Source organism: Podarcis muralis, chromosome 1 (assembly GCF_964188315.1).
Source record: "Podarcis muralis chromosome 1, rPodMur119.hap1.1, whole genome shotgun sequence".
Classification (NCBI taxonomy): domain Eukaryota; kingdom Metazoa; phylum Chordata; class Lepidosauria; order Squamata; family Lacertidae; genus Podarcis; species Podarcis muralis.
Genome location: NC_135655.1, coordinates 76,920,998 through 76,948,163, shown reverse-complemented (window position 1 = coordinate 76,948,163; position 27,166 = coordinate 76,920,998). Strand labels below are relative to the sequence as shown.

At 42.4% G+C, this 27,166-nt stretch overlaps 1 protein-coding gene across 9 annotated transcripts; it reads right to left on the bottom strand.

The window, feature by feature from the left end:
• Window positions 1–3,133: 3,133 nt before the first annotated feature.
• CDHR5 (cadherin related family member 5) lies at window positions 3,134–26,900 on the bottom strand. 9 transcript variants are annotated; one of them, XM_028735296.2, is made up of 16 exons: window positions 26,692–26,900; window positions 26,122–26,300; window positions 24,713–24,763; window positions 23,966–24,058; window positions 22,075–22,173; window positions 20,479–20,589; window positions 19,433–19,600; window positions 17,926–18,016; window positions 17,380–17,474; window positions 15,302–15,508; window positions 14,285–14,401; window positions 12,912–12,984; window positions 11,229–11,768; window positions 11,016–11,090; window positions 7,496–7,638; window positions 3,134–6,111 (listed from the first exon to the last, which is right to left on the bottom strand). In XM_028735296.2, exons 1-16 carry the CDS (start codon window positions 26,768–26,770, stop codon window positions 5,569–5,571), a joined length of 2,664 nt encoding a protein of 887 aa, XP_028591129.2. In that variant the 5' UTR covers window positions 26,771–26,900; the 3' UTR covers window positions 3,134–5,568. The 9 variants fall into 9 exon arrangements, with proteins under 9 accessions (XP_028591129.2, XP_028591147.2, XP_028591121.2 ...); XM_028735314.2 differs by having other exon boundaries at window positions 11,307–11,768; XM_028735288.2 differs by having other exon boundaries at window positions 11,016–11,768.
• Window positions 26,901–27,166: the final 266 nt, after the last annotated feature.

The window sequence follows — 27,166 nt, the reverse complement described above, 5'->3', positions numbered from 1 at the left end:
AGCCAGGCAAAAACACTCAAGGGGGGGCCAGTGAGGGCTGAGATCCAGAGAGAGTTCAAAGGTCCAAATAGAGGGCTGGTGGGGTGTGTGTGTGTGTGTGCAGCATCCCCCCCCCAGGCTTGAGGTTTGCCATCCTAAGGAGAACCTGTGGGATACACAGATGGATGGAATTTCAGATGTACAACTGGCACACGTAACTATTTTATTCACATTTTTAGAGGTTTATTTGTACAGTTGGTAATGGGAGCATGTTCTCTTTTTCTACAGTGTGACATGTTCTCGTTGAGAATGCTTTTCCTGCATGTAATCTGTGTAATCTGTTCTGGGTTAGCTAAGTGCATACCTGTCTTCTTTCATATTTCATTCTTAACTATGTTGTTTCTGACCTGCTCTTTCTGGGTTAATAAAAGTGTGCATATGTGTGCAGCTGGATTCTCTTCCTGTTGTTAATTATTATACTAATATTATAGTCATGAGGAAATATTGAATGTTATGTCAAGGGCATAAGCTGAGGGCAAAGCAAAAGCCACAATCCAACAAATGGTAGTTGCAACATGGTCATGGCTTCTCCCAAAGAATCCTGGGAACTGTAGTTTGTTAAAAATGTTGGGAATTGCAAACCAGGATATTCTCTGATGTTGTTTAGAGCTAAGAGAGTGGAACATTAATTCCCCCTTCCTTGAGAAAAGGATGTACTCAAAGGGCACAAAGCATTTTTGGAGTAAATGACAAATAAGATGATTAATGACTACACAAATCAGTCACTTATAGTCTGTAATTTAAAACCATTTTGCATCTGCAAAACAACTTCACAGGGACTCCATTTTGGGCTTCCCAAAGGCATCTCTTTGGCTATTGTGAGAAAAGGATGCTGAGCTAGGGGCGCCATTGACCTGACTCAGCAGGGTTCTGCTTATTCTCTTACAATTCCAATATGGGAAGCATTTGCTGCACTGGGTTGAAGGGTGAGGTATAAATTTAATAAGTAAATAAACTGAAGAGAGATCTGGGAATAAACAGACAAGGAAAGGAAGGGAGCAGCATGAGAGTCAAATGACCGAAACCTTCTGTAGCAGTATCACAATAAACAGCACCCACAGACGGAGGAAAGGGCAGATTGTTCATTCCCCCCAGATAAAAAGTTTGATAAAGATGAGAAGTTCAGCAGTTTGCTCCTGGAATTTTTTTTTATTATTCTGATAAAATTTTTCTTCATGTGGCTGTAGTCAATTGGAATTAAGGCAACAATTCCCTTCTGTTTGTGTTATAGATACTTCCTTCTCTCGTTCCCTCCCCCTCTTAGTTAGATGCTCCATGGAAACCCAGATGAGACAACAAACACAGATTCCAAAGTTCAACCCAGCAATACTGCCAAAGAATGGGAGAGATAATATATCGTAATTATAGCAAAGTACAGCTGTATAACTTTCCCTAATGTGTGGCCCTTATTTGCCAGGGAATTCTTTTCTTCCTCACCTTGAATATGGAACTTCAAGGAAGTTGGGTATCAGCAGCAGCTGATTTAATCAGCTGAATGGCAGGGGAAGAGACACTTATGGGAAGTTGGTCGGGTGATCACTAAAATATATAGGACCAGGATTGTTTTTACTTTCAAATGTCAGTACTCTGAATTATACCTGGAACGAGACTGGCAAGCAATGGAACTCAGTAGATAGAGTGTAAGGTGCCATGTTTTCCACTAACTGCTGTTTCTGAACACCTTTCGGCCCTTATGAGTTCCAAAACTCCCTTCTTCCTTCAGCATATGAAAAGACAACACGTTTGATAAGTTAAAAATTGGTATACTTACAAATTCTTCAAAGGTCAGGTTCATGTGCTTTTCCATACATCAGTCAAAAATGTTGTACAAGCAGTAAAACTAGGCTTAGTTGTACAGTGGTGAAAGTTCCTAAATTATTGGTATAGATACAGAATAATGGTTTGTGAGAGCCATGTGAGAGCCTCTTCACACATTGAGCTTCTCAGGTATACTGAGGTTCAGCAATAAGTTCAATTACCTTCCTCCCAAGTAGCGAGGGAGGGACCTAAACTAAAGTGGCAGAACAGTTTATTCTATGGCCTTAACCCCTGTGTTAATTAGACTTAAGCATGTTGGTTATGAGACTGATTATCCCATACCCCCAACCTTAGATCCATGGAGGCCATTGAGCTCCCTCTGTGTATTAGATTTGTCAGTCTGTCTTCAAATTTTTTCTTTTGATTATAAGACTCCTCCTTGGCTAGAGAGGAGCTTAGTCTATGTAAGCTTCTTACACCAAGAGCAGGCATCCCCAAACTCGGTCATTCAGATGTTTTGGGACTACAATTCCCATCATCCCTGACCACTGGTCCTGTTAGCTAGGGATGATGGGAGTCGTAGTCTCAAAACATCTGGAGGGCCGAGTTTGGGGGTGCCTGACCCAAGAGGAAGAGGGATGAAAGCAGGAGAATAAGCCCAGCTGGCCCAATCCTTTCCTCTCTGCCTCATCCCACCTATCAGCTCTCCTTGTCTTTCATTCTCCCTACAGCCATCTGTGTGTGTAGGAATCACATGGTGGCCAATTTTTTTAAAGCCTCATGGCATATACCAGGGGTGGCCAACTCCCAAGAGACTGTGATCTACTCACAAAGACTGACATTGATCAAACTTGTTGAGCTTTTTCTAGGAAGGAAAGCCCTGTTTTGGGGGGGTGTTCAGGGAAAAAATACTTCTTTGGGGGGAGCCAGTGATCTACCAGTGATCTACCACAGACGTCCGGTGATCTACCCGTAGATCATGATCTACCTGTTAGACGTGCCTGGCATATACTGGTTTTCCAGAATTTTTTCAGAGAAAATGTAAAACGAAACAAAAAAACACATGAGAATGAATTAGATAGAGGGGGCTGGTAGTGCAATTACAGTTCATCAGAGAGTAATAGAAAATATAAATCCTTTAAGTGTGTTTTTGGTTGGCATCCCCCTGTCTGGAGAGACAATGGAGTGTACCTCCAGGGGTCAAGTCAAACCACTGGCGAATCACAGCACCTGCTGTGGCTGCAGAGACTGGTAACTCATAATTGCTGTCTTCTGTGTTGCTTTTGCTGTGTTAGTAGCACCAAAGTGATGTATATCACTTAAGATTCTATGCACATTATACTTATTATAAAGGACTTTAATAAAATTATATTATTTAAGGTCTCAAACAGAGATAGCATTTCTTTAAAACAAAGAAGCACCAATCTAACAGTCATTAAACTATATTTACCCCTCTACATAATTATCACAGCCAAGTCTAAGCATATGACATGATTAGATGTTAATATATTTCCTTTCCTCTGACACCTGCAACCCATCTCACAGAGAATAGTTTACTTTTCTTCAACTCAAACAGAACATATATTAACATTGACTTTTCTGCCCGATCACATGATTTATCCATTCTTTGATCACTGGAGTGTCTCTGTCTCCCATATTCTTCATATTTTCTTTCTTGCTGTCACAATCATATTAACGGCCAATTCCTGATCTATTTTTTTATTTCAAAAAGTTGCTTCTATAAGCCAATAAGAAAAATTGCAAATCCATTATTCATGCTTTCCTCCCTCATTTCTTCTCTTCTCATATATCAATAATTCTTAGCTGAAGGGCAATTCTGTCACAACTGGGGAATTTCCCCCTCCCATTTCGACACTTTCATCAATTATTGCTACCTTTTTTTTGTTTATTTTATTTAATTTTGTTAGTGTAATACACCATGGTACCATCCTTGTATAGCACCAGGTCATCATTTTGAAATTGATCCCTTGCAAATTATGCACGTAAAGAATGGCAATATGATGTTTCTCTGTCTCCTCCTGTTTGTTTAATGCTTTAAGAGAAGAGCTTTGTGAAACTGTTGGTGGCCATAGAATCAAATGTTTGACTTCGCCTTATAGAATAAAAACTGCAATACCTTGAATAAACGTCATGGAAAATAACAGCAGTTCTGCAGCACAATTTTATGCTTACTTACTTAGAAGTAAGCCCCATTCCTCATCATTTCTAGGGCAGGTGTTGGGAGCCTTGTTGGGAGATGTTGTTGGACTCCAGTCACACCAGCCTCAACCAGCATGGCGAAACGTAAAGGCTGATGGGAGCTGTACAGCAATATGTGGTGGACCACAAGTTCCCTTTAAACCTTTTCTAATTTAACGAGGTCATGATAAGAATGCTTTACGCCCAGGGAAGGAAGAGAAAACACCAGCTAAAGAAGAGTGGGTTATGAAGACAATGGAATACGCTGAAATGGCAAAGATGACTGGAAGAATCAGACACCAAGAGGAAAACAAATTTAATACAGAATGGAAAAAGTACATAGATTATATTAAAGAATATTGGAAACACTTAAAGACTTTAGTAGGATTTTCATAACACTTGTAATCTGCAAAAAACAAAAGACTAAGAAAAAAGGATTAAACCAAAGTTAGATAAATGTAATCAAATGCGGTAAAGATTTTTTTAAAATGTACATTTTGAAAACCGGGGTGGGTGGTGAAGTCTGGGGGTTCAGAGAACCCCAAGTTTGTATCAGTGTTATTTGGTTTGAATGGATGTTTATAATGTTAAAAAATATGAAAAGAAAAAAGAGAAAAAATAAGGTCATTATCACAACCATAGGCTGCAATCCTATACTCATCTGGAAGTAATCCCCATTGAATTCAGTGTGCCTTATTTCTGAGTAGTCAAAGGGCACTGTTAGTTTGTTACCAACTTTGCAGCAGCCCACATGTCACGTGAAGACTTGAAGTAGCTTATCCCAGGCAATCCATGGTGGAAGTTGGATGAATTCAGGCCCACCCAGTGGACCATATTGGCAGTCCTGACACAATTAGACATTTGTGAAGGAGATGGCAATCCCATAAACTACTAGCACTATGTTTCTCCTGGTTTGAAACAACACTTCTGTAAATACTATCCCAGCTTTGCTCATTAAAGAGCTTATTCCAGATGGGCGGGGGGGAATAATAATAATAATAATAATATTATTATTATTATTATTATTATTATTATTATTATTATTATTATTATTATTACGTTCTTCCAGATGTTGGTTTTAGCTTGGATCACACCAAGCTGGACATCTCTATGTTGAACACTATGAGTCCAAATATACTAGCAGGATTAGCACCAGTGGAACAGCAGCCATTGCTTAGAAGTAAACTAGCAGCAACCCTAGCTGAGCTCACTGTGCCGGTGATAACAGGTACATCTTCTACAAGCCATTTCCTATTTTGTGTTGGAAGGTGGTGGCTCCATTTGAATTGGCTGCCTCAGGGATCAAACTGTTTTGGTTTGGTCCTGGCTGCTGTATATTAATTATCATGCTTGAGTTGAATGATCCTAACAATTCCGTAAGATGTTGTTATCTATCAGCTTTATGCTTGGGGAAGGTGTGATATATTACCAAAGGGACAAGGTTGCACACTGCCCTTCCCGGTGAATGCTGCTCATTAATTGGCCGAGGTCATAGGAAGAAGCTGCAGAAGCTTGGTCAGAACATAGTTTAAAACAGTCAGCTCTATCACAGAATCCTGGACAATATTTCACCTACAAAAAAACACCATCTCCTTCTGTGTCCTGAAGATCATCAGTAGAATCAATTTCTGGGAGTTGAGCTCTTCCTAGAGTGAAGGACCTGTCACTGCCACCTCTGCCACTATCACCAACTTCATTGTCACCAGCCTGGTCATCAGCATTGTCACTGTCACTCTCATTCCCTTTCTGTTCTGTATCGCTGTCATTTTCAATCATCAAAACATCATCCTTAGCTTCTGGGTCAATGTCTTCTTTAAACCACACTGCTTTGTAGCCATCGTCTGACATCCTTCTGTCTTTAGTGAGGATGGATCTTACTTCCTTTTCACTGTCTGTGTCCCCGTTGCCTTCTTCACCTTCCTTGTTCGTTTCAGAAGCTACTGATTCCAGGCTGCTTCCCGCTGTCTCCTCCAAAGGAGGCAGGGTGCCTGACCGCTTCTCTGCAACCGGTTTGTCGTCTTCGGACTTCACACTTGCTGGCAACTTATCCTCCTTTCCACCAGAGTTAGGTTTCTCATCGCTTTCAAAGCTGCTGTTGATCAAGCCTTTAACAGACTGCAAAAGAGGGACATTTAATGTTCATACTGATGGAAAGGGAAGTGAGGTGTGTAGAGAAGGATCATCCACATTAGAAATGATTGGGCCTAATCCCCCTGTGGTATAATTCAATCTAATGATTAGCAAAATCACACAATTCATTTCTGCTTAGTATGTTTGCCATGTTTATATATTTACATATTACATACAAATGCTTCATGCAATACCAGGCAGAGAATGCTGAGAACTCACAAATGTTGTGTAGTGGCAGATGCTCACATGGCAGCACCAACTTTTCCTTCTGTTTCTGCTTGACAAATTGCAATACCAGCTCAACATACTAGCTTGTGTGATGTAACTGATGTACAGGTGTGATTTTCCAATGACTCATTGCATATGCAGTGAAGAGTGGACTAGGGATGTTTTTAAACAAGGCTCTTACCTTTCTTTGGGTATTTTTGTTGTCGTTGGCCATCGTTAGAACATGATAAAAGCATAAAAGCTCACAAATTCCTGCACTGCAGTTCTTCACAAAGCGTGTTCTCCCTAACAGAGACCACGTGTTGCGGTTGGGGGAACAAGCCACCCTGCCGTTACTGGGCAGATTTGGTGAGGAACCCAAGCCTTTAAGTGGTTAAAATTGGGTTGCTGGGGAGTTTTAATTGTTGCCAATTTGGAGGAGGGGTCAGAGTCTTTAAATACAGGGGTCAGACATTGGACGTCCTCTTGGCCATTTTGCACCGGATCACCCTCCCTCCCTCCCTTTAATAGGGTGGTTTTTTCTTGATCGCTTGACCTTGCTATGCCTGTCATGGGGTCGTCCGCCTTGGAGCGGGGCCCTGGTAGGAATTTTGCCATCTGGCTGATTGGCTGGTGCCATTTGGTTTTTGCCTACTGCGTAGCAAATCGTCACAACTTGTAAGGTTGGGGGTTAGGCATTGGTTAAATTGGTTCTTGGAGGGGTAAGTGCCTACCCCTCCAAATGATGCGGAAAGGGAATTCCGTTAAAGGAATCCAGGGGCTTGCCTTCTTTTCGTCCTTGTCCCTGGCATCGGACTTGGGCCGTGCAAGCCCCACAGGAACATAAGGGTGAGAGGTGAGGGACTGATGCCCAGCTTCATTTTCTCACCCAATACTTGTTTCCCACGCTGGCTTCCGTTGGTGTCCGGAAGGCCAGCTCTGTCCCTGAGGGCAAGGACAGATAGTCATAACCAATGCCTAAGCAACCACTCACATTTTTTGTATTTTGAATAAAGTTGTGGCCAAAATTATGCCAAAAACCTTAAACAAACATTGATGTGTGAAGTGTGAATTTTTTGGGGGGTGGCATTGTGGGACTCAACACGCAACTAAGGCTTGTACTCTCACTCCAAAATCAATGTATAGCAAAAGGTCCACTTACTTCACTGTCTTCTCCATATCTTTGTTTTAGTTTGTAATACTTGTAGGAGACCAGTCCAAGCAGCACTAATGTGACTAGCAGTAAACATCCCAAAGTGGTGCCCACAGCAGCCATGTCCTCTGTTCTATACTGACAACTCTGTTCTGAAAAACAAAAACATAAAACAGTAGCCTGATATTGGAAACAATCTCTAGAAATCCCCATTGAAATCTGGTTAAATAATATTTGGAATGTAGCTTTATTAGCATCATTGGGCGAGGGAACATCCTCCTGAATGTCAATATAAGACTTAAGGTGTAAGACAGGTGGGTGTGGATAACAGGTTTTAGAGGCTGCAATGTCATTACTTCTTCCTCTTTCCTTGATGGTCTCTTGCAGATTCCATGATGCAGTATATATAAAAGTATCCCTAGCATTTCAGTTAACGTATCTAACATTGAACTAGTCACCAGCAGATAGCTATGCTCCAAGTTTCTATCCAATCGGAAACACATGCCAGGGTTTTCTTAGGTTGACTTGGATTTGCCTGCCGTAGGAATTTGCCCTTTCTCATTTCACACTTCACATCCTTATTAACTACCAAGCTATCGTTTTAAAGCTTTGTGGCGATTAGTAAAACCGTGACCAGCTATCAGTTTCATGTCTGTAATCTCCAGCAGCGTGGACTTTGACTATTGCCTGCAGGTTTCTATTACTTCTAAGAGTTTATCATTAATATGAAGTGAAATGACTAGCACTTCACCTCTCAAAAATAGCCAATATCACACAAGTTCAGAAGTGCTGGAATCAAGATACTGCTTGCTAACTAAATTAGGGCTTTTTTCCTCTTTAAAAATAAAACAATCTTTTGGAGAGAGCAAAAGCCAGAAGGGTGGCTCAGTTTAAAAAATGGAGAAGCAGGATGCCTAGTTCAGTGGTAAATGACATACTCTGCAGGCAGAAGGGCCCAATTGAAATGCAATTTAAGGCTCTCCAGCAGCAGGGTCCAAAAAGACTTCCCAACTTGAGACCCTGGAGAGCCACTGCCAGTCAGCCAAAGGTGGAAACCATGGTGGGTTAGAGCAGGTATGAGGAGCCTTTGGCCCTCCAGATGTTGTTGAGCTGCAGTTCCCATCAGCCTCAGCCAACAGGTCCACAAAATGGTGGGGCACGGAGGATTGGCACTGTCCCTCTTTTTAAAGAGAGAAAAAGGAGTGCTCCTGTGTTTGAGTGATACAACAATGGAGAGCTCAGCCACTATTGATTTTTTTTTTAAAATGAAACCAGTCTCTCAATAGCCTGCAAACTTTATTGCCCTCCTACCTTCCCTCCTTCCTCTCTCCTATAGAAGGGAAGTTGGAGTGGGGGGGGGATTATGGAAAACAAAACATTTCAAACGTCAGCAAATGACGCAGGCCTTGGAAGAGCGGGGTTGTGTTCCTGATGTCAGCCCTTGACTCAGGCTAAATAAACACCATACATTTAAAATCACACATGCGCACACCAAATCCTGGAAACTGTAGTTCTTGAATCAAACCACAATCACCATAATTTTTGGGGGAGTGGGGGGGGGAAGCCATGTGTTTTAAATGTATGGTGTATATGCAGTGATATGCAGCTACATTCTTCCACTCTGCATTCAGATAGCAATGGGCCACCTTGATGGCGGAAGAATTACATTTTCCCAGGGGTAATGTATGGTGCCTTGGGTTCCAGAAAGGTATAATGCCCATTCCTGACATTGCTTTCCTTTTTTCTCTGAAAGCTACCATGACTCCTGCATTGCAGGGGGTTAGACTAGATGACCCTTGGGGTCCCTTCCACGTCTACCATTCTGTGACTTCATTTGCCCCTGTTATTGCTCCTGTTATTTCACTTTAAATGTCTCTGGCACATTCTGTCCTACCTGTCAATAATATTTTCAGTCTGTTGCTTTCTGCTGCCTCTTTTCTTACCCATTCTTAACTGGATTCCACCCTGCTCTATCTGCAAAAAATACATCTCGTGAAGCCCCGGCAGTAACAGTAACAGCTTCCAGTGGAGCTCACGCCAAAGAAGCAGGAGAAGGAAGTTTTAGCCCCACCCGGGGGAGAGAGACCCTACTGAACCACTCATATTTTGCATGCTAAATACATACATACATACATACATACATACATACATACTCAAACCTGCACTGCATGCAGTTCTACACAACACCCAAGCATTAGACACATATGGGATATTTATCTTCCTTCCACCTACTTCCCCAACACCCCATCACACATACCAGGGGTTCAGGGGCTTTAGGAAGAGGCCTATTTGGGATGGATAGCTCATGTTTCACATGCAGGGGATCCCAGGCTTGAATTCTAGGGCAAAGCCCAATATGAATGGGAGGGGGTGAGCCCTCACACCTGGGCACACCTGACCTAACATGCCATATGAGCTAATAGACTCTGCATTGACCAGTTGGACTCTTTGGTCCACTCCCTTCCCCTGGTAACCTACCTGACCAACCCATACACACTCCCTGCTATTTTTCCTGCTAGGCTAGTTCTGCCAGGTTCCAGTAAGATTCATTGCCTGAGCCTCTTCTGTCTCGCAGAACATTCAGTCACATGGGTCTCCTCCCACCCCTTCCCCACCTGAAATGGTACAGGCCAGACACAGGTTTACTACTTCAGTGTGAACCAATTCTCAAACACATCAGGAGGTATAGTGGTCTTACCTTACACAGAGAAATAATGCGAGCAACACTATCTCTAGTCACTTTGATGCCACCCTGGCCCTTATCCAGCTAAAATTAGTCGTGACTAAGCCCAAAGGTTGGCGGTTCGAATCCCCACAATGGGGTGAGCTCCTGTTCTTCGGTCCCAGTTCCTGCCAACCTAGCAGTTCGAAAGCACGTCCAAGTGCAAGTAGATAAATAGGTACTGCTCCGACGGGAAGGTAAACGGCGTTTCCGTGTGCTGCTCTGGTTTCGCCAGAAGCAGCTTAGTCATGCTGGCCACATGACCTGGAAAAACTGTCTGTGAACAAACGCTGGCTGCCTCGGCCAGTAAAGCGAGATGATCGCCGCAACCTCAGAGTCGTTTGCGACTGGATTTAACTCTCAGGAGCCCTTTACCTTTTTAAAGCCCCATTCAAAGGAGCAGAATTTTAGTAAGCCATGACTAAGCATTTGTTTCAAGTTTTTCACAATCAGTTTTAGCTGTATTGGGATCCCTGCATGTAATACCTAATGTCATGGCCTAGGCCCCAGACCTAGACCCTTCTCCAACAACAACTCGCTGAACCAGTCTCAAGAAGCTTTCTTCCATTGATGGATAACAGCCACTGGGTGGGATGGATTCTAAAAGGGACTGTTAAAGCCACCATTCTTGTGTATCATGGGTCCCCACCCCCTACGCTGGCTATTTGTGAAAGAAAACAACATATGCATATGCAAATGTCAAGTATAGTCTGCCTCTGAATAACACGTTTACTCTACATCTTGGGCAACTTGTGGTGGTGGGTGTTTGAGGAGACACAGGTTCTGATAGTCTATGAGATGAATTACCTGGTGGAATGGACGTCGTTTGGTTGCCAGAAGATAAAGTTGTTATCGATAGGGTGATTGTTCTAGTTGCATCTCCTGTGGCATAGGTGGTTGTTCCATTATAGAGAGGTGTTGGAACAGTGGAAGAAACAGTCGTATCAGTTACTTTGGTGGCTTCTGTCTGAGGTGCCTTAGTAGTAGCTTGCCCTATATCATCTGTTGCTGGGCTCTCACCTGTTATGGGATGCTTTGTGGTAGTTCCAGCCTGAGGTGTATTTGCAGTCGACCGCTTGTCTGTTGCTGGGGTCTCACCTGTTATGGGATGCTTTGTGGTAGTTCCAGCCTGAGAAGGGATTATGGGATGTGTGGTGGTGGTTGCAGTCTGAGAAGAAGCTGAAGTAACAGTTTGGACGGTTCCCCCTGTTGCCGTGGATATGGAAGGCTCAGTTACTCCAGACTGAAAAGTTGTTTCAGCAGTAGATTCATCAGTCCTATCTGTTGCTTGGCTTATCCCAGTGATGGGAGAACTGGCGGTCTGGGGTTCTAAAGTGCTACCTGTGATTATGGGAGACTTTGTTGTAGTTACAAAAGGAGGGATGACTGAGTCAGATGTTGGGCCTGTTGCAGGCTTCTCTGTAATGGCAGTATTCCTGGTTGTACTTGCAGAAGGTGTTATAGGAAGAGTAGTGATTGTCCCAGGTGGTAAATCTGAAATATCTGAAATAGTGGTCCCTGCCCCTGTGGTAGTGATGGCTGTAGGAAGAATGGTTGGAGCTGAAAATGCATTAGGCCACGGTATTAGTTATTTTTCAGAGTTGTATCTTTACACCAAGAAACTGAACACCTTATTCATATGAAATGTACATAGATTAAGGCTCAAAACCATTATAAAATGGACACAATATTGTAACAGCCCCTAGATGGTGAACCTTTATAGATCCCATGTAGACAAAATCATGACAACAGGACATTTATCAGAACCCTATGGTAATCTTATCAGACCCCTGTGGCTGTTGACAAAGAAAACCTATGCCCTTAGTTTTATGCTAGGAAAGGGGGTTAGTGACTAGTTCAGATCCAAAATCACAGACCAAATGTTTTGTAAAGGCACATTTGGACTGTCCAAATTAGGCTTTCAGGCTTGCTATCGATTTTTTGCTGGGCCAAGAATAAGGCTAAGGTCCCTTAAGCCATATAGCACAACACGCCTTCCCTGAGGTAACTTCCAGATGGCCTGTTAATTGAGCATTAATCTTGGTTGGTTTGTACAAAGTTTCTGGGGTGGCTATATAATGTCATATATTTATTGAACCTTCATTCTGTTTTGTTTGCAGGGAGGTTATACAACATCACATCAAACAGAAGAGGATGGCATGGTGGGGTGGCAGTGCTCTCCTGACCTCTGGCTGGTTGTGTTACTGCTGCTTACCAGGAAGTAGAAGGGTAGGGGCAAAGCAGTGGTAAACCTGATACAGTTTAAATGTATCAAACTTAATCATGCTTTTAATATTCCGTTGGGAGCCACCCAGAGTGGCTGGGGCACCCCAGTCATATGGGTGGCACATAAAATATAAAATAAAATAAAATAAAATAAAATAAAATGTAGTAGTTATTCTTACATTGGCTAAGCAAAGCAATTATTATCCTGCACTTTCCATGCATTTTCCTACCACTTTCCTTATGGCAGTACAGTATGTCCCATTGTTTTGAAAGTATGTTTGCTGAGCAAGAACACACACACACACACACACACACACACACACACACACCACTTTAAATATGTTAACTGAATTTGTTGGTATGTGGTTGAGCCTCCCACCCTAAACAGAGATAATCTGGAAGCAGACTTTTGCCTTAGTCTTTTTGAGCAATATCTGTGATCCTTATATTTCATCTACGCTGTATGTGCTAACTTACTTTCTAAAGGCTTGACATCTACAGTTATCAGGGTGCTGTCCTCTTGCAGAGTAGCTGTGTCATTAGCAATAGCCTGTGCAGACATGAAAGTGGATGTTAACCCTTTGCATAAACACATTTATTCCGTCAATCCATTTATGAAGGCACCAAATTAGTTAAGGGCTCTGAACAGTTCAAGCTTCTGTGCATTGGAGTGTGTAATCTATACACTCCAGTTCTGCAGAACATACAGCTGATGTCTACATATGCAATGCATAGATAGGTCTGGCAAGAGTGTGAAGCTAGGCAGCACAATTATGACTCCTACACGCACACTTATAAAATTAGGATGAAAGTGTTTCCTGTTTCATTTTGTTGATTGCCTTCATTAATATATCCTCACAATAGCACTCAAATAGAGCAAGGCCACTATTTATTATGAAAACCAACACAAAATAGGTAGGATAGAAGATTAGACAATCTTCTATTGGTGCAGTGGAATGCAAGCTTTTGAGTTACACAGAAATCTTACCATATATACCTATGCCTGTGTACTTCAAAAGCTTGCAGGACTTAGTCTAATAAAAGATACATAATATTTCCTAGTTACAGATAGGTAGCCGTGTTGGTCTGCCATAGTCAAAACAAAAAAAATTCCTTCCAGTAGCACCTTAAAGACCAACTAAGTTAGTTCTTGGTATGAGCTTTCGTGTGCATGCACACTTCTTCAGATACACTGAAACAGAAGTTGCCAGATCCTTCTATATAGTGAGAAGGTGGGGAGGGGTATTACTCAGAAGGGTGGTGGGAATGGGTGATTGGCAGATAGCTGTGATGAGCCTGCTGACGACTCTTAACGACTCTTAACGACTGCAGTCGTTAAGAGTCGTCAACAGGCTCCTCACAGCTATCTGCCAATCACCCATTCCCACCACCCTTCTGAGTAATACCCCTCCCCACCTTCTCACTATATAGAAGGATCTGGCAACTTCTGTTTCAGTGTATCTGAAGAAGTGTGCATGCACACGAAAGCTCATACTAAGAACTAACTTAGTTGGTCTTTAAGGTGCTACTGGAAGGAATTATAATATTTCCTAATTTGTGTTTCCAGAGTGTTTGGAACAAATATTGCCAATATTGTTACATTTTTTAAACAAATGTGATCCTGATCAGAATGTTAATAACTATCGTGTCCTGGCTCCCATCTGTGTGTTTGGTTTTTTTGTCCACTTTAAATTATCCATGACCAGACTCTCTTGGAGCGAGAAATAACAATGAGAGGAATTATGACGACAGCAGCCCATGTTTAAAGGGGCCTCTGGTGCCTTTTTCTAACATCAGACATTACAATCAAATTAATATAGCACTCAAATTTTGGGGGAAAGATGACCTACCAAAAGGGTGATGGTGGAGGCCACATCCAAAACCACAGCAGTCAGGAGAAAGCCATCTATGGTAACTGTGAAATTCGTGCTGTTTTGGATTTGGTATTTAATATCAGGATTGAATTTCTGTGGATGGAGAATATAAAAATAGACTTTAATTAAGCACATGGAACCCAGACAACAATTTGCCCCTATGCTCTCCACCCCATTCCCACCCTGGCTATGCAATATGCACCTAGTCACTACGTAGTGCCAATGTCCTGGATGTGGCCTTGTTTGTATCGGCTTCCCTGTTATTGTCAACACAGCATGTTTCCTTTCAGCCTGCCCCAAATATTTCCTCCAGGTTGTATGGTATGTATCTGCCCCCGCCTTTCCAATCCTCATCTCTGCAACCCCTTCAACACAGAATAAGATAAAGTAACTAAATAAACTGTACCACTTGTTACTTCCAATTTTATCAGGAAGTTCTGAATTACACAATTTCAGAGCATTATTTATTTGACAAAAGGTCCAAATTGAAAATGATCCCAGGGCATGATCTCAGGGCATGTGATATAGTTATGCTGTAAAAGCTCAGCTGGCCAGTGCTTGGCTGGGAAATGGCCTGGGAGCCCCATGTGTGTTGTGTTGCCTTGCATTCTATTATGGAAGAAAGGAGAGGGCATCAAATGTAAATCAATATTTGACCAAATAATTTTTAATGTGGGGGGTGGGGAGGGATCATGACAATTTTGTGCCTGCAAAAGATTTCTTGATCCAGGTGGTTTTTATTTCACTGTAGACAGGTGAGTGGCAAAGTGGGCAGGTCATATGCAGATCAGGGGTTTGAAGATTTGCACAAGTACAGACATTAGATCATAATGCTAAAAGAGATATGAGGGTCGTTCTAACCCTCCATGCATTAACTCGCATGAACCTCACGTAGGAACCACAACTGATATCATTATTAGTATCTTAACATCTCTGCCCTCCTCCCCCTGCCCAGCACCCCAATGACCTTCAAAGCCATCTAAAGTTCCATACATCAGTGAAGTCATCATCCGCAGCAAAGATGCGTAGGGGCACTGAAGGTCTCCCAGCCTCCATGACCAGGCTGGGAACAGGCAGGCCCACAGACACAGTTCCTGCATAAAGGGATTTCTCAAAGTATGGCTTGTGGTCATTTCTACGCACAACCTTGATTTCCACTGTTGTTTGGGAATATCTGTATGGATTGTTGGTCTGGAAAGCCTGGAGAAAGAGAGCAAGAAGCACAAGAACAGTCATTCTCCTCAAGGGATAAAATGCAAAATGACTTAATGGAAAGTAAGCACGGGGTGGGGATGGAGTATGTGCTTGAGATCTGGGATGATAAGCTTTTCTTCCACTCTCTGCCACTGGCAGACAATGTCACCAAGTGTGGAGTGCTTCACCTTTTAGCAGACTCTTGTGGGGACAGAGTTGACCCTTTTGGCATTCTGCCAAAAATGCAGAAATTCAGTTTTGTAGCCTACATTTCTTAATCTAAGGAACTGAGGTGAGCAACATTTTAACCAAACACTTGAATTCCTACTACAAATTTTGGGAAGCTGTTTCTTTGTCTGTTCACTGTGGGTAGAATCCAACACAGCATGGGAGAGAATGATCTGTTACGCAAGAAGAAATCTGTGCACACCCTAATTCTGTTCTAGGGATTCCTGAATCTGTTCCAAGGCAGGGGCATGTTTCATAGCATCATAGAGTTCCAGCTGTAGAGTTGGAAGGGTATGGGGGAGGGAGAGGGGGAGACCTCATTTCACAAGAGGATATCCTTGCACAGTTGGGACCCTGTCCTTGAATACCACTCTATCTTCTTAAGATATTGCTGCATGCCATCCCAATCTCCAAGTACTGCAAGATTTCAGGAGTTCCAGGGTCCTGTTTCCTTTTGGTTGAGGGACAGTGGAAACTGTTGTATCTTTATGATATATGGTTTGTTTACACACATATATGTACAATCTGAGCCTATGATGGACAGGTCAACATCACTAAAACCTCCAGAAAGGGTCTTGTTTCTACTGTAGCCATAACCTTGGGTTCTAACAGAAATCAAACATAGCTCTTTCTACCCCCCTACCCAGCCTGCAGCCTTGCAGGTTCCAGGTTCTAGCACATATAACTCGACTCTCCAGCTTGGCATTTGTATTTCTAACTACCAGAGAGTTGAGGAAGGGAGCCCCACCCATTTGCTGTCTGGCACAGAGACACTTCCTTAGTTACCATAAGAATCCAGACTTAGGCCATTACCTCATTGAGAAACCAGCCTGGCTATTCCAAGAATTTGAATCCTTGCTTAGATTTTTACACTTGTTGGATCCAGGCTTTAGAAAGGTCTCTCAGCATACAAGCCTACCCTGCCACAGACTCATAACATGGTCATATGCATAATGGTTCCTGAGATCAAGAAGCAGGGTTTTGTTTATGTTTGGACACAATTTTGAATCAAGATAGCGAACTGAACTTTTCGAAACCACTGGTTTCAAAACTGCACACATTCAGCTGATGTGTGGGCAGTTCAGCCTCACTTTCTGCAGGAAGCTGCCTTGTACACCTGAACCCAGAGGGCCTGAACTCCCCACACATCAGCAGATGATATCAGATGTGGGGCAGGTGAGCATGGTCTGGGGAAAATGGTCTTGTGGGACAAATAGGGAGGCCTGGCAGGCCAAATTTGACCTGTGGTCCTGAGATTGCTCATCCTTGTAGGCCTATAGGATTAGCTCCAGTTTATCATGGATTACCGGTAAATGTGGGAGTGAGGAACTAGTGGCCCTCTAGATGTTGCTGGACTACAACTCACACCATCCGTCACCATTGACCATGCTTGCTATGAACAACATCTGGACAGTGACAGACTCCCCATCCCTGATCTAATGAATGGCTAAGAGACATTTCTCACAGCCTAGCTCTGCCTTCCCCAGCCTGGTGCCCTCAGATCCTTTGAATGACAATTCCCATCAGCCCATGCCAGTCCAAAACACTTGGAGGGCACCAGTTTGAGGGAAGCTGAGCTAGCTCTTTTCTCCTTGGTAAACACGTATTCCAGCTAGGAGTTGATCAACACAGATCACCAAGAGACTTACCACAACATACAACATGAAAGTCTTCAGAGTGTTAACAGTCTTGTTCATTGTTATTTCCCCAGAATCCTTGTCTATTGAGAATGTGCCATCATTTCCTAATGAAATTTGAGAAAATTAGTAATCGGAACTTCTGGTCACTGGAAGAAAGAATGGGATGGGTGTAGCCGGGGGGGTGGGGGTGGGGTGGGCGCTGCCCCCATCAAGTAAATAAATAAAAATACTTAACTGAGTGATTGTGTTGCAGATAGCTCAGTTTTGTCCTCCCAAAATAAATCCTGGCTATGCCCATGGCTCTGATACCATCACATCCAAGGCTGGATATAACTGATGACCCATGTTACCAGCTGGGATACAAGGCTCAGTGTGTGTGTGTGTGTGTGTGTGTGTGTGCGCGCACCTGTGCCTGCCACATGGAGTAGCTTATTTAGAACACATAGAAACTCAAAAGGCTACACAGGGATTTATTAACTAAGCCTTGATTTTCCTGGAAATGTTGACAGCCAAAACATCCCCCCCCCCCCTTGTAGGTAGGCATAATCTACTCACCATCAGCAATTGCATACTCTACTTTTTCATTCATATCTCTGTCCCCATCAATAGCATAGAGGGGTCCTGGCTCCAAGACCAAAGACTCATTCTGCAATAAACAAGGTAAATCATTTTCAGATGTTTCCAAAAATCAAAGCATTTGCTCACTTCAGGTACTTTCAGCCGTTACGAGTCTGGCTTTTAGTTAACAAGATGTTACAATGACAACATATCTGAAACAAATTATAAATTATAGAGCTGATACTGCAGCTGGCTGATGATAAATTGGATGAAGCCTTTTTCACATATGAGTGATATAAATTTAATGATGATGATAATGATGTGGCTACATTCACTCTGGCTGTTTTGGAGGTCCTGGCTTGTTGAAGATGCTGTGTACCCCCATTGTTCCCATGCTTGCTCCCCACACCAGCCTGCAATCATTGCTGCTCTCTATCTCTCATGCTAAAGAGGTTCTCTAATAAGTTTGACATGAAACCTGCCATTTTGTATGTGGCCTCCAGCCTCAATGCAAGCTGTGTGCTTACATACCAAATTGTAGGTTATTACTTTCCTAGCGAACAACAAGTCCATGAGCAGGAAGCAGCCACTGTAGCCTAAAGGAGTGGCAGCCACAACAAAAAGAGTCCCATTTCCTGGTAGTAGAAGCTAATTTCATGACATGTAGAAGTATCATTTTGTCGCTGCTGTTTCTTATGTGTAAGAAGATGCTTATTGGAAGGGGTAGGCTGCTCATAGCATACCCACCACAGGCAAAATCTGCTCCTGAACCCCGCTTGTTGTATGAAAGCACACTCCTCATTGTGTTGCTGTTTGGAGTCAAACCCCAACTTGCTGGCATTGACCTGGAGTGAAGCAGAAGACCTGCGAGCAGCAGCCCTAGCATGGCTAATAGGCTTCTTTGCAGGTAACAGGAAGTTTGGCTGGCTGCTTAACCTTTCCCCCTTCTGCCACTTTTTTGGCTCAGTATTGCCCTCCCCAAATTGCCTTTTCATGTGTGGAAGGAAATACACAGGGGAAAGATAGGAGAACCCCATTTCTTTCTCCCTCATGGGCAAAAAAGCAAAAAGGGCATGTTTTTGAGCTGCTTTTTTTTAAAGACAGGAGGGGATGGGCAAAGCAGCTTCTGTCTGCTGTTTTATTGCTTAGACATGCTTTGCCACAGACTGCAAAGGGTTAAAGGAAAGTGGAGGCAAGAACCAAAGATGTAGTTTGAGCCTCATGCAAAGTGTGTTTAGTTGGGTTGTAAAAGTTGTAATGTTGCATAGAAGTTTTTTCTACCCCAGCTATTTTTCTCAGGAATAGCCAGTGCCCTTTTGGTATTGGCACCAATTCTGTTCCAGGTTTGATGCGGCAGGCAGAGGTGGTGCTTAGTTCCAGGGCACTCCTGGGCTGATCTTTGAGTCCATAGACTGCAAAGACAAAACGAGTCCTATAGAGGAGCAAAGCAAAATTAAGTGAGGCATCCTGGGGTGGACACAGCCTAAGGGTTCCTTGTGCATACCATATTCTCTGAGATGTTGACCTTGCCAGTGTAGCCCTTGTTGATGCATATTATATTCCCTCCAAAAGTAGTGCATGGCTGGAACCAAGGAGGTCTCCGGTCAGCCTGCAGGATATGTATGGTTATTGTTGCAGTGGCTGTGTGTGGAGCTTCACCAGCCTTCCCATCCTATATGAAAGAAAAATGAAGGACAAAAACAAGAAATGGGAACATGTCCATTATAACAGCAGCACCAAAACAATCCCTAGCACTATACTTGCAAAACCCACCAGGGCAGGTTACCTTGTCAGAAGTTCTGAGTTCAAGTAGCTGCATTGATTCATACCAGCCAAATTAAATAAATTCATTTAAAGGCAATACCTCTGATCAAAGGTCATGAGTGCACCCTGCTGGAAACTGATAGTCCAGCACCAATGTGCGATTTTATTTGTTTAAAACATTGGCATACTGCTTTATAGTTAAAAACAGAATGCAATGTACAGAAATAAAAAGAGTGGGAGGAATTCAACACTGAGATAAGGCAGTCGTTCAACTAGGGCAAACATTTGGGGTTGCTAGATGGAACGATCCCTCCCTGCCTCCCCACTTGCACTGTTCTGGAAGCCCTTAGTTGAATACCACCCAGTGCAATAAAAAAGACACAATTTGTTATGATATAACATTTGCAATAATGCAATAACCACAGTGGCTGGCCACACGCAGCAGTCAATATTCATGGCCAGGAAACTCCTGGGTAAACAAGTATGTTTTCAGCATGATCTTTCTTATGCATTTCAGTGAAGGGGGAAGCTCTGCAAACACTTTTATTTAAATATTTGGATCTCTGCACTGAAATGACTGTGAAAGCATTTGCAGAGCAAGGAACTGTGTGCGCGCATAGAGCTCTTATACCTAGGCCAGACTTCTGGGATGTGGGGGCCTGGCAATTGTCAAGATTGCCAGTGGCAACCCTGAAAGCACAAGGGCATTTATCTGGTGAATGTGGAAACACACGTGCAGCAGGGCAGTTGCAAATAAACATATATTTTGCTCATGATAAAACTCACCATGGCATATAAGACAAACTGCATGTAGTTAATTTTTTCATAATCCAAGGTTTTGAGCAAGTAAATTTGCGGGTTATTAACTCCTTCAATGTTAAAATACTCCAGTCCTACCTAGAAGACAAGATGAGATAGTGACACACTCTTCCTCACAGATATGGAACCTAATGCCATTTCAAAAACACTGTTCAGTGTCAAAGGTATTGCTTATTGTTGCATGTTTCAACACCTGAAGTGACTGGGTTATGGAAAGTATATGATCTCTGGTTTCTTACTGGTACAATGGAGTTTTCATTTAAATCCTTTTAATTAAGGCTTAGAGTGTGAAAACTATGCTCGACCCATGTGTATTTTAACTGTGTGTTAGGCACTTCTAATTCTCTGGAATCAGCATGCATCAAAAGCTAATGATGCCAAGGTCATGTTTACTGTGATGTGTCAATAGCTAATTAAGCCAGGACTAGCCTCCAGTGTGAGGTGATAGCCTGGGCTAATGGACTATTAGGACATCAAAGGATTAAAGGAACTGGGGGTGGGACACCAATTGAGTGGGGTCCCCATCCTCCACAGATAAAGAGAGAGTGGAAGCAACTGAAGCAATGTAGGCTGGAAGCTTAGGAGTGAGGTAACACAGATAGTAAAGCAGTGGAGAGAGAGAGAGCATAATGTTTTATGTTTATTTGGATTCAGGGCTGCAGCTATGGGAGAAGCAAGGCCCTTTTGGAATGTTAATGCTTTGAACCCTGCCATCATAGGCTCAGGTTGAATATACGTGCAAATAAACCATATATCCTAAAAACACCACAGTCTCTGCTGTGCCCCATTTCCAAAAGGAAACACAGACCCTGGGTAAGCACACCTGGAACCCCTGGAATCTCGCATCACTCGGAGATTGCAGTGGCATGCAACAGTATTAATGGCATGCAACAGTATTAACGATGCTTGGAGTGGTACATTTGGGAGGGATCCCACAGAAAAACAGCCTCTGTACTAAGGGAGGCTAGACTCAGATGTGCCGTCAGTGCAGGGCTTTGGAGCAGAATCTCAGGGCCCCAGTCCATAGACTGAAGTCTTGTGCACACTTTTGCTTGTCCCCTACCTAGAAAGCATGGCTTCTGCTTCTCCCATGCTTTCCAGGCCTGGCTGGGTCTGAGTGGTTTTGCCTTTGCCCTGCTGCTTTCCCTCAGAAAGCCTGCTCTTTAGTTCTAAATCAGAGCAAACGTCAATCTGGAGAAAACCCCAACTGATGTTTGCCCGGATTCAGCGGTAAACATTGGGTTTCCCTGAGGGAAAGCGGTGGGACAAGCGGAAGTCCGGATGAGCCCTGAATGGGAGGGCCCTCAAACTCAGCATGTTTTGAATTAAGTGAACAAATACACATTTCCACGGAAAGAGCTCCACTAAAACTACCTGTCTGCACCACTGGCTATACCAGGCATAGGCAAACTTCGGCCCTTCAGATGTTTTGGACTACAATTCCCATCATCCCTGACCACTGGTCCTGCTAGCTAGGGATCATGGGAGTTGTAGGCCAAAACATCTGGAGGGCCGAAGTTTGCCTATGCCTGGGCTATACTAACTCCCCAATTATATACTAACTGGCGGATCTGCTGTAAGGTTGTAATATATTGTGTCTTTGTCAGCGTCCTTAGCTGTTACATTAGCCTGGGGCACGACAGTCGTGTTCACTGCTATATCCTGAAAAACAAAACAAAAAAAGGATCATCATTTTGAGCTATTTTTTGTCACATGTAATTTACAGCAGATAGGAAATTTACTAGGCAGATAAGTAACATGCACACAATTTTCTCAGAAGGCCAAAGTAGGTCACAACATTCAAATGCAATCTAGAATAAAGGAGCAACGAGTTCCTTGCAGAATCCTGAGCCAAAATGAAAAGGACCACAATTGACATGTATGCTTTTCTCATAATGCGAAGCTGTGATGAGGAAGCCTGAGGAGTCTTGGGGACCATGGTGCGGTGAGGAGTGGAGTTTAACATCCTCCCACCTCTCTCTATTTTCCTCTCCTAAGCTGCTGTTGACATTTTTTGAAAGCACTTCCATTCCTGCCTATGGAAGCTGTGCAGGATCCTCCTCAGCTGTTATTTGGATTTACATAACCCCCCCCCCCCCAAATGTGTGTGTTGACTTTGTTCATATAGTTATAGCCTCACATCTAGCCTGGCACTATACTAAATGCATAGACACATAGACATATGTTTTCCCATACTGTATTTGCATCCTGCCGCTTCTACAAAAACCTCACAGCAGCATATAGTTCTCTCCTCCCAACCTACATTTCCCCCTCACAATAACCTTGTGATGCAGGTTAGATGGAAAGAGAGTGGCTGGTTTAAGTGCACCCCATGAGCTCACTGGGGATTTGAAGTTTGGTCTCCCCAGTCCAGTCCTAGTCTTTCACCAATCCCCCTATTGGCCTCTTTATACTTTGCACTAAGTGAGAGAGAATTAATGGTTTATCACATAAGGCACAATGGAATAGAACCATACAACAAGTTATCACATGCAGAGGGGAGTCTGCATTGTATTTTAAAACTGAATGTGTTTGGCTTCATCATTTTAAAGATTCAGTGTGACGAGATTCTGTGTGGGATAATGATGAGGATCTTATCTAGTGTAAAAGAGAGTTATTGTTCCCTTCAGTCAGAATAGGAGAAGCTTGCATTTGACTATTAATAACTTTATTGTAGAGGGGATACCTTTATCTAATTTTACATTTAGTCTTTTCATGTTTAAATTGCTATAAGAAGAGTTCTCTGTATTTTATATTAAATAAAGGAGTAAAACCTCATATATTGCAGATACATGATTTTGCTGGCAAAGGAAGTAGGCGGCATTATAAATTACAACATAGGAGTTCTTTACAATACTAGTACCAGATTAGGATGCTATCCCTTTAGAAATATTGCTAAATAAAAATAAACCGGGATATGATAGAGTTATTTGAACAGTGCACCCAATATTTTAAATGAACAGCTACCCCTATTTTCTGAACGAACTTCTCAATTTGAGGTTGGAAATCCATTGTGCACTGTAACTAGTCACTGAAGGAGACCTGAGGGTGGAAATGTATTTGGCATCTTCTATATCCCCCCCCCCCTCATTATGTTAATTTGCATACAATTGTATCTATGGCTAACAAAGTGGACATTACTGTTTGAGCAGTTTTTATGAACTTGTTTCAAAGAAAATATTTAGTGAGCTTAATAGTGTAATAGAGTTGTAATCTATATTTCTCTCTTAACTCTCTTGGATATTTGTTTGTTATTTTGGAATTAAATTGGAAACAGCAATAATATGTTATGGTTACGTATCATTTCTATTTCATTGTGTTATGCTTAATATTTGTATTTAAATGTTTATACAAGGTTTTATTCTTCCCAAGATTATGGTTCTGTCAGAATTATAGCTACAGTCCATTGTCACTTGTTGCAGAGACATCATCATCATCATCATCATTATCATACCTCTCGAACACTGACAGTGATGTTGGTTTCTGGAAACACAGGAGGGTTGTCATTCACATCGATTATGTTCACTACAACAGTAATACTATTTACCTGGTGGTGAGCAAAGCAGAATAATGTTAGTAATTGATTGACTCTTGAAATGCTGAAAATCAGGGGTGATGCTGGTGATGTTAGAACTATGGTCTTAAAAAAAGAAGAAGAAGAAATGTTGGGTGGCCCTCTTGGCTTCACACATGAACTAAGCTTGAAAATGACAATAATCCAAAAAGTTCAAGCCAAGACATGTCTGCAGAAGCAAGTGCCACTGAATTCAAATATGTTGCATTACTTATTCTTGCAATTTAAAATAAAATAAATTTAGCAGTTTCAAGTGTTTTGTGTTTGACATTTTTTTTATACAATACACCTGTTTTTTGAAAATTGAAATTATCAAACAAAATTGAGGAGTGGGGGGGGGGGAGCACTGGCCCCACCCCTGGCACGCCATTGACAAGGGATGGAGAGAAAGAGAAGAGGGTGAAGGAGGCAAAGGGTGTATCGGAGACAGAGGGTGTGTGTGACCATGTCTACCATTGGCTTCAGCCCCACCCACACTTGGTATGCAGCCCCTGGCGGGTTAGTTGCTGAGGGAATGTGGTTCTCTTGGGGGAAAACTCTGGACCTAGATGACCTTGCAGAGAAGTGTCTCCCACTATGTTTGTGCAACATCTAACAACACAAAGTAGCATTTCAGATATTACTCACGACTATATCCGCTCTGAAGCACTGTAGTTCTACAACTAGCGCTGTTGAAACCTGTATTAAAAACAAATGATTTCAATTAAATCATGCTTTTGTGGCACATTTTTAATTTTTTTAATTTTTTTTATTTTATTTTAGCTTTTGGTGCTGCCTGATAGGGTCTTCCTTGTAGCGGCTCCCTGTTTATGGAATGCCCTCCTCCTGAAGTACATCTGCTTTCATCATTATTAACATTCAGGAGGAATATGAACATATTCCTGTTCACCCAAGCATTTGATGGCTGAAGTATTATTACCCATGAGGATATGTGAAATAATAATAAAAAATTAGATGTTTTTAACATTTTTGCCTATCCTGATCTGTTAGGATGGCGTACATCAGAATAAACTACACAAATGTTTATACAGTGGTACCTTGGTTCTTGAATGGCTTGGCTCCCGAACAAATCGGCTCCTGAATGCCACAAACCCGGAAGTGAGTGTTCTGGTTTGTGAATGTTTTTTGGAAGCTGAATGTCTGACGCAACTTCAGCGGCTTCTGCTTGAGTGTAGGAAGCTCCTGCAGCCAATCGGAAGCCGCGCCATGGTTTTCAAATGGTTTCAGGAGTCGAACCAAGTCCCAGAACAGATTAAGTTTGAGAACCAAGGTACCACTGTACTAAGAATCACTGCTGGTAGTTTTCACACAAAGGTTTTTTACCCAAATAGGTTTATAATGTGACTAAAAACCCCTAACATTGACCAGAATTCCTGTTTGAATTACAAAAGCCTCTCTTCCACTCTAAGTTCTCTATTTAGTAACTATCTCATACATACATAAAAAGTGAAAGAGGTGCTCAGAGGCAGTTTAATCATCACACTTGAAAATACCCCATAGCCTTCAAATGAAGAAGCATTACCTGCATGTCATGATGGCATGCAAATTGGCTTTCATCTATCACATGACGCATGCTGCCTGGTAGAAAGCCTGTTTGCATATCTACCACTTTGAGGAACACTTTATGGAACAGGGAAGGGAAGCCATCTTGTCTGTTGCCTCAGGCAATAAAGTAAGTCCTTTGCCTTACAATGCTCTGGCCAAAAGAATATAAAAGCTCAGAGAGAATGGACCTTTGCAAGGCACTTGTTTTCAGTGTTTTAATTAAGGCTATTAAATAGCTTTAACATATTTGGATAGCTATATTCAGGTTATGACTGTACTGCCCTGATTCACTTCCACCTCACCTTACCACGTTTCTAGATAGGAGTCTGTCTGGCTACCATTACTGTCATAGATGCTTTAGCTGAGATTCCTGCATTTCAGGGTGTTGGACTAGATGACCCTTGGGGAACCTTCCAACTCTAAGATTCTCTGATTCTATGCTATTAACCCCCCAGCCATATTTCTGCATCTTTTTCATACCAGTTCATTACCTCATAATCCACTGAATTTTTCAGGAGCAGTTGTGAGTTCTGAATCTCAAACTGGTCACCATTCAATACCAATGGGTTAATTCTTACTGTGACACCGTCAGCTGCGTTAATGTTGGTAATCAAAGCCCCAGGAGGATTATTCTCTTGGATATTAACAACGTTATCTTGCACACCACAATCTAGTGAAACAAAAGACAATATTTTAAATCTCCCAAAGCACAAGCTTAGTCAAAAGAAGGCATTAGATCAACTAGTGCTTTGTGTATTCTAGTCCAAGGTCTGCTACAAAATACATCTTTCATTAGAATATTAGAAAGGTTATATAGATTCTGGCTGACAGGAACCAAACCATGCTACAACCTATGCTTGGAATACGTACGGCATTCAGGCTGCGATCCAAGGCACACTTCTCCAAGAGTCCTATGTGGTAGGACATACTTCCAGTGAAACAGGTACCAGCTTGTGCTGCCACCTGTGGCAATTGTTTTTCTACTGGTATATCCTTTTATATTAAAAAAATCAAACCAACCCAAATCAAAGTTTTCCCCCCTACCCATAAAACATACTGACCTGAATTCTGTGCCTGAACATGAATTGCTGACAGCAAGAGGAAAAGGACCCAGGTACAGGACTGCCCGAAGAAAGCCATTGGGCAGGTGGAAAAGAAATCCAAAAATTAAGGAATGCCGACCATCCACTTTTCTTCGTTAATTGTTGCAGTGTATCTTCCTTTCACTGTTCCATGAGGAAATAATGTGGCAAATGACACTGAGCTGACACAGTCGTTTAACCTTTGCATCCTAGCTTATTGATTCACTTATTTATGACTTGCTTACTGTTACCAGTTCCTGAATGCGATAAGTGGATGGTCCCGCTTTGCTGTTACACATTACGTAACACTTGCATGTGGCTAGGACCAAGGGTAATGGGTGATGCTGAACGGAAGAGGGTGGGCCATTTTACAGAATGGAAGACGGCGAGTCATTTCACACATACCCTCCAAAAAATATCTGAATGGGCTACACAGGGTGTCAAAAATATTCAA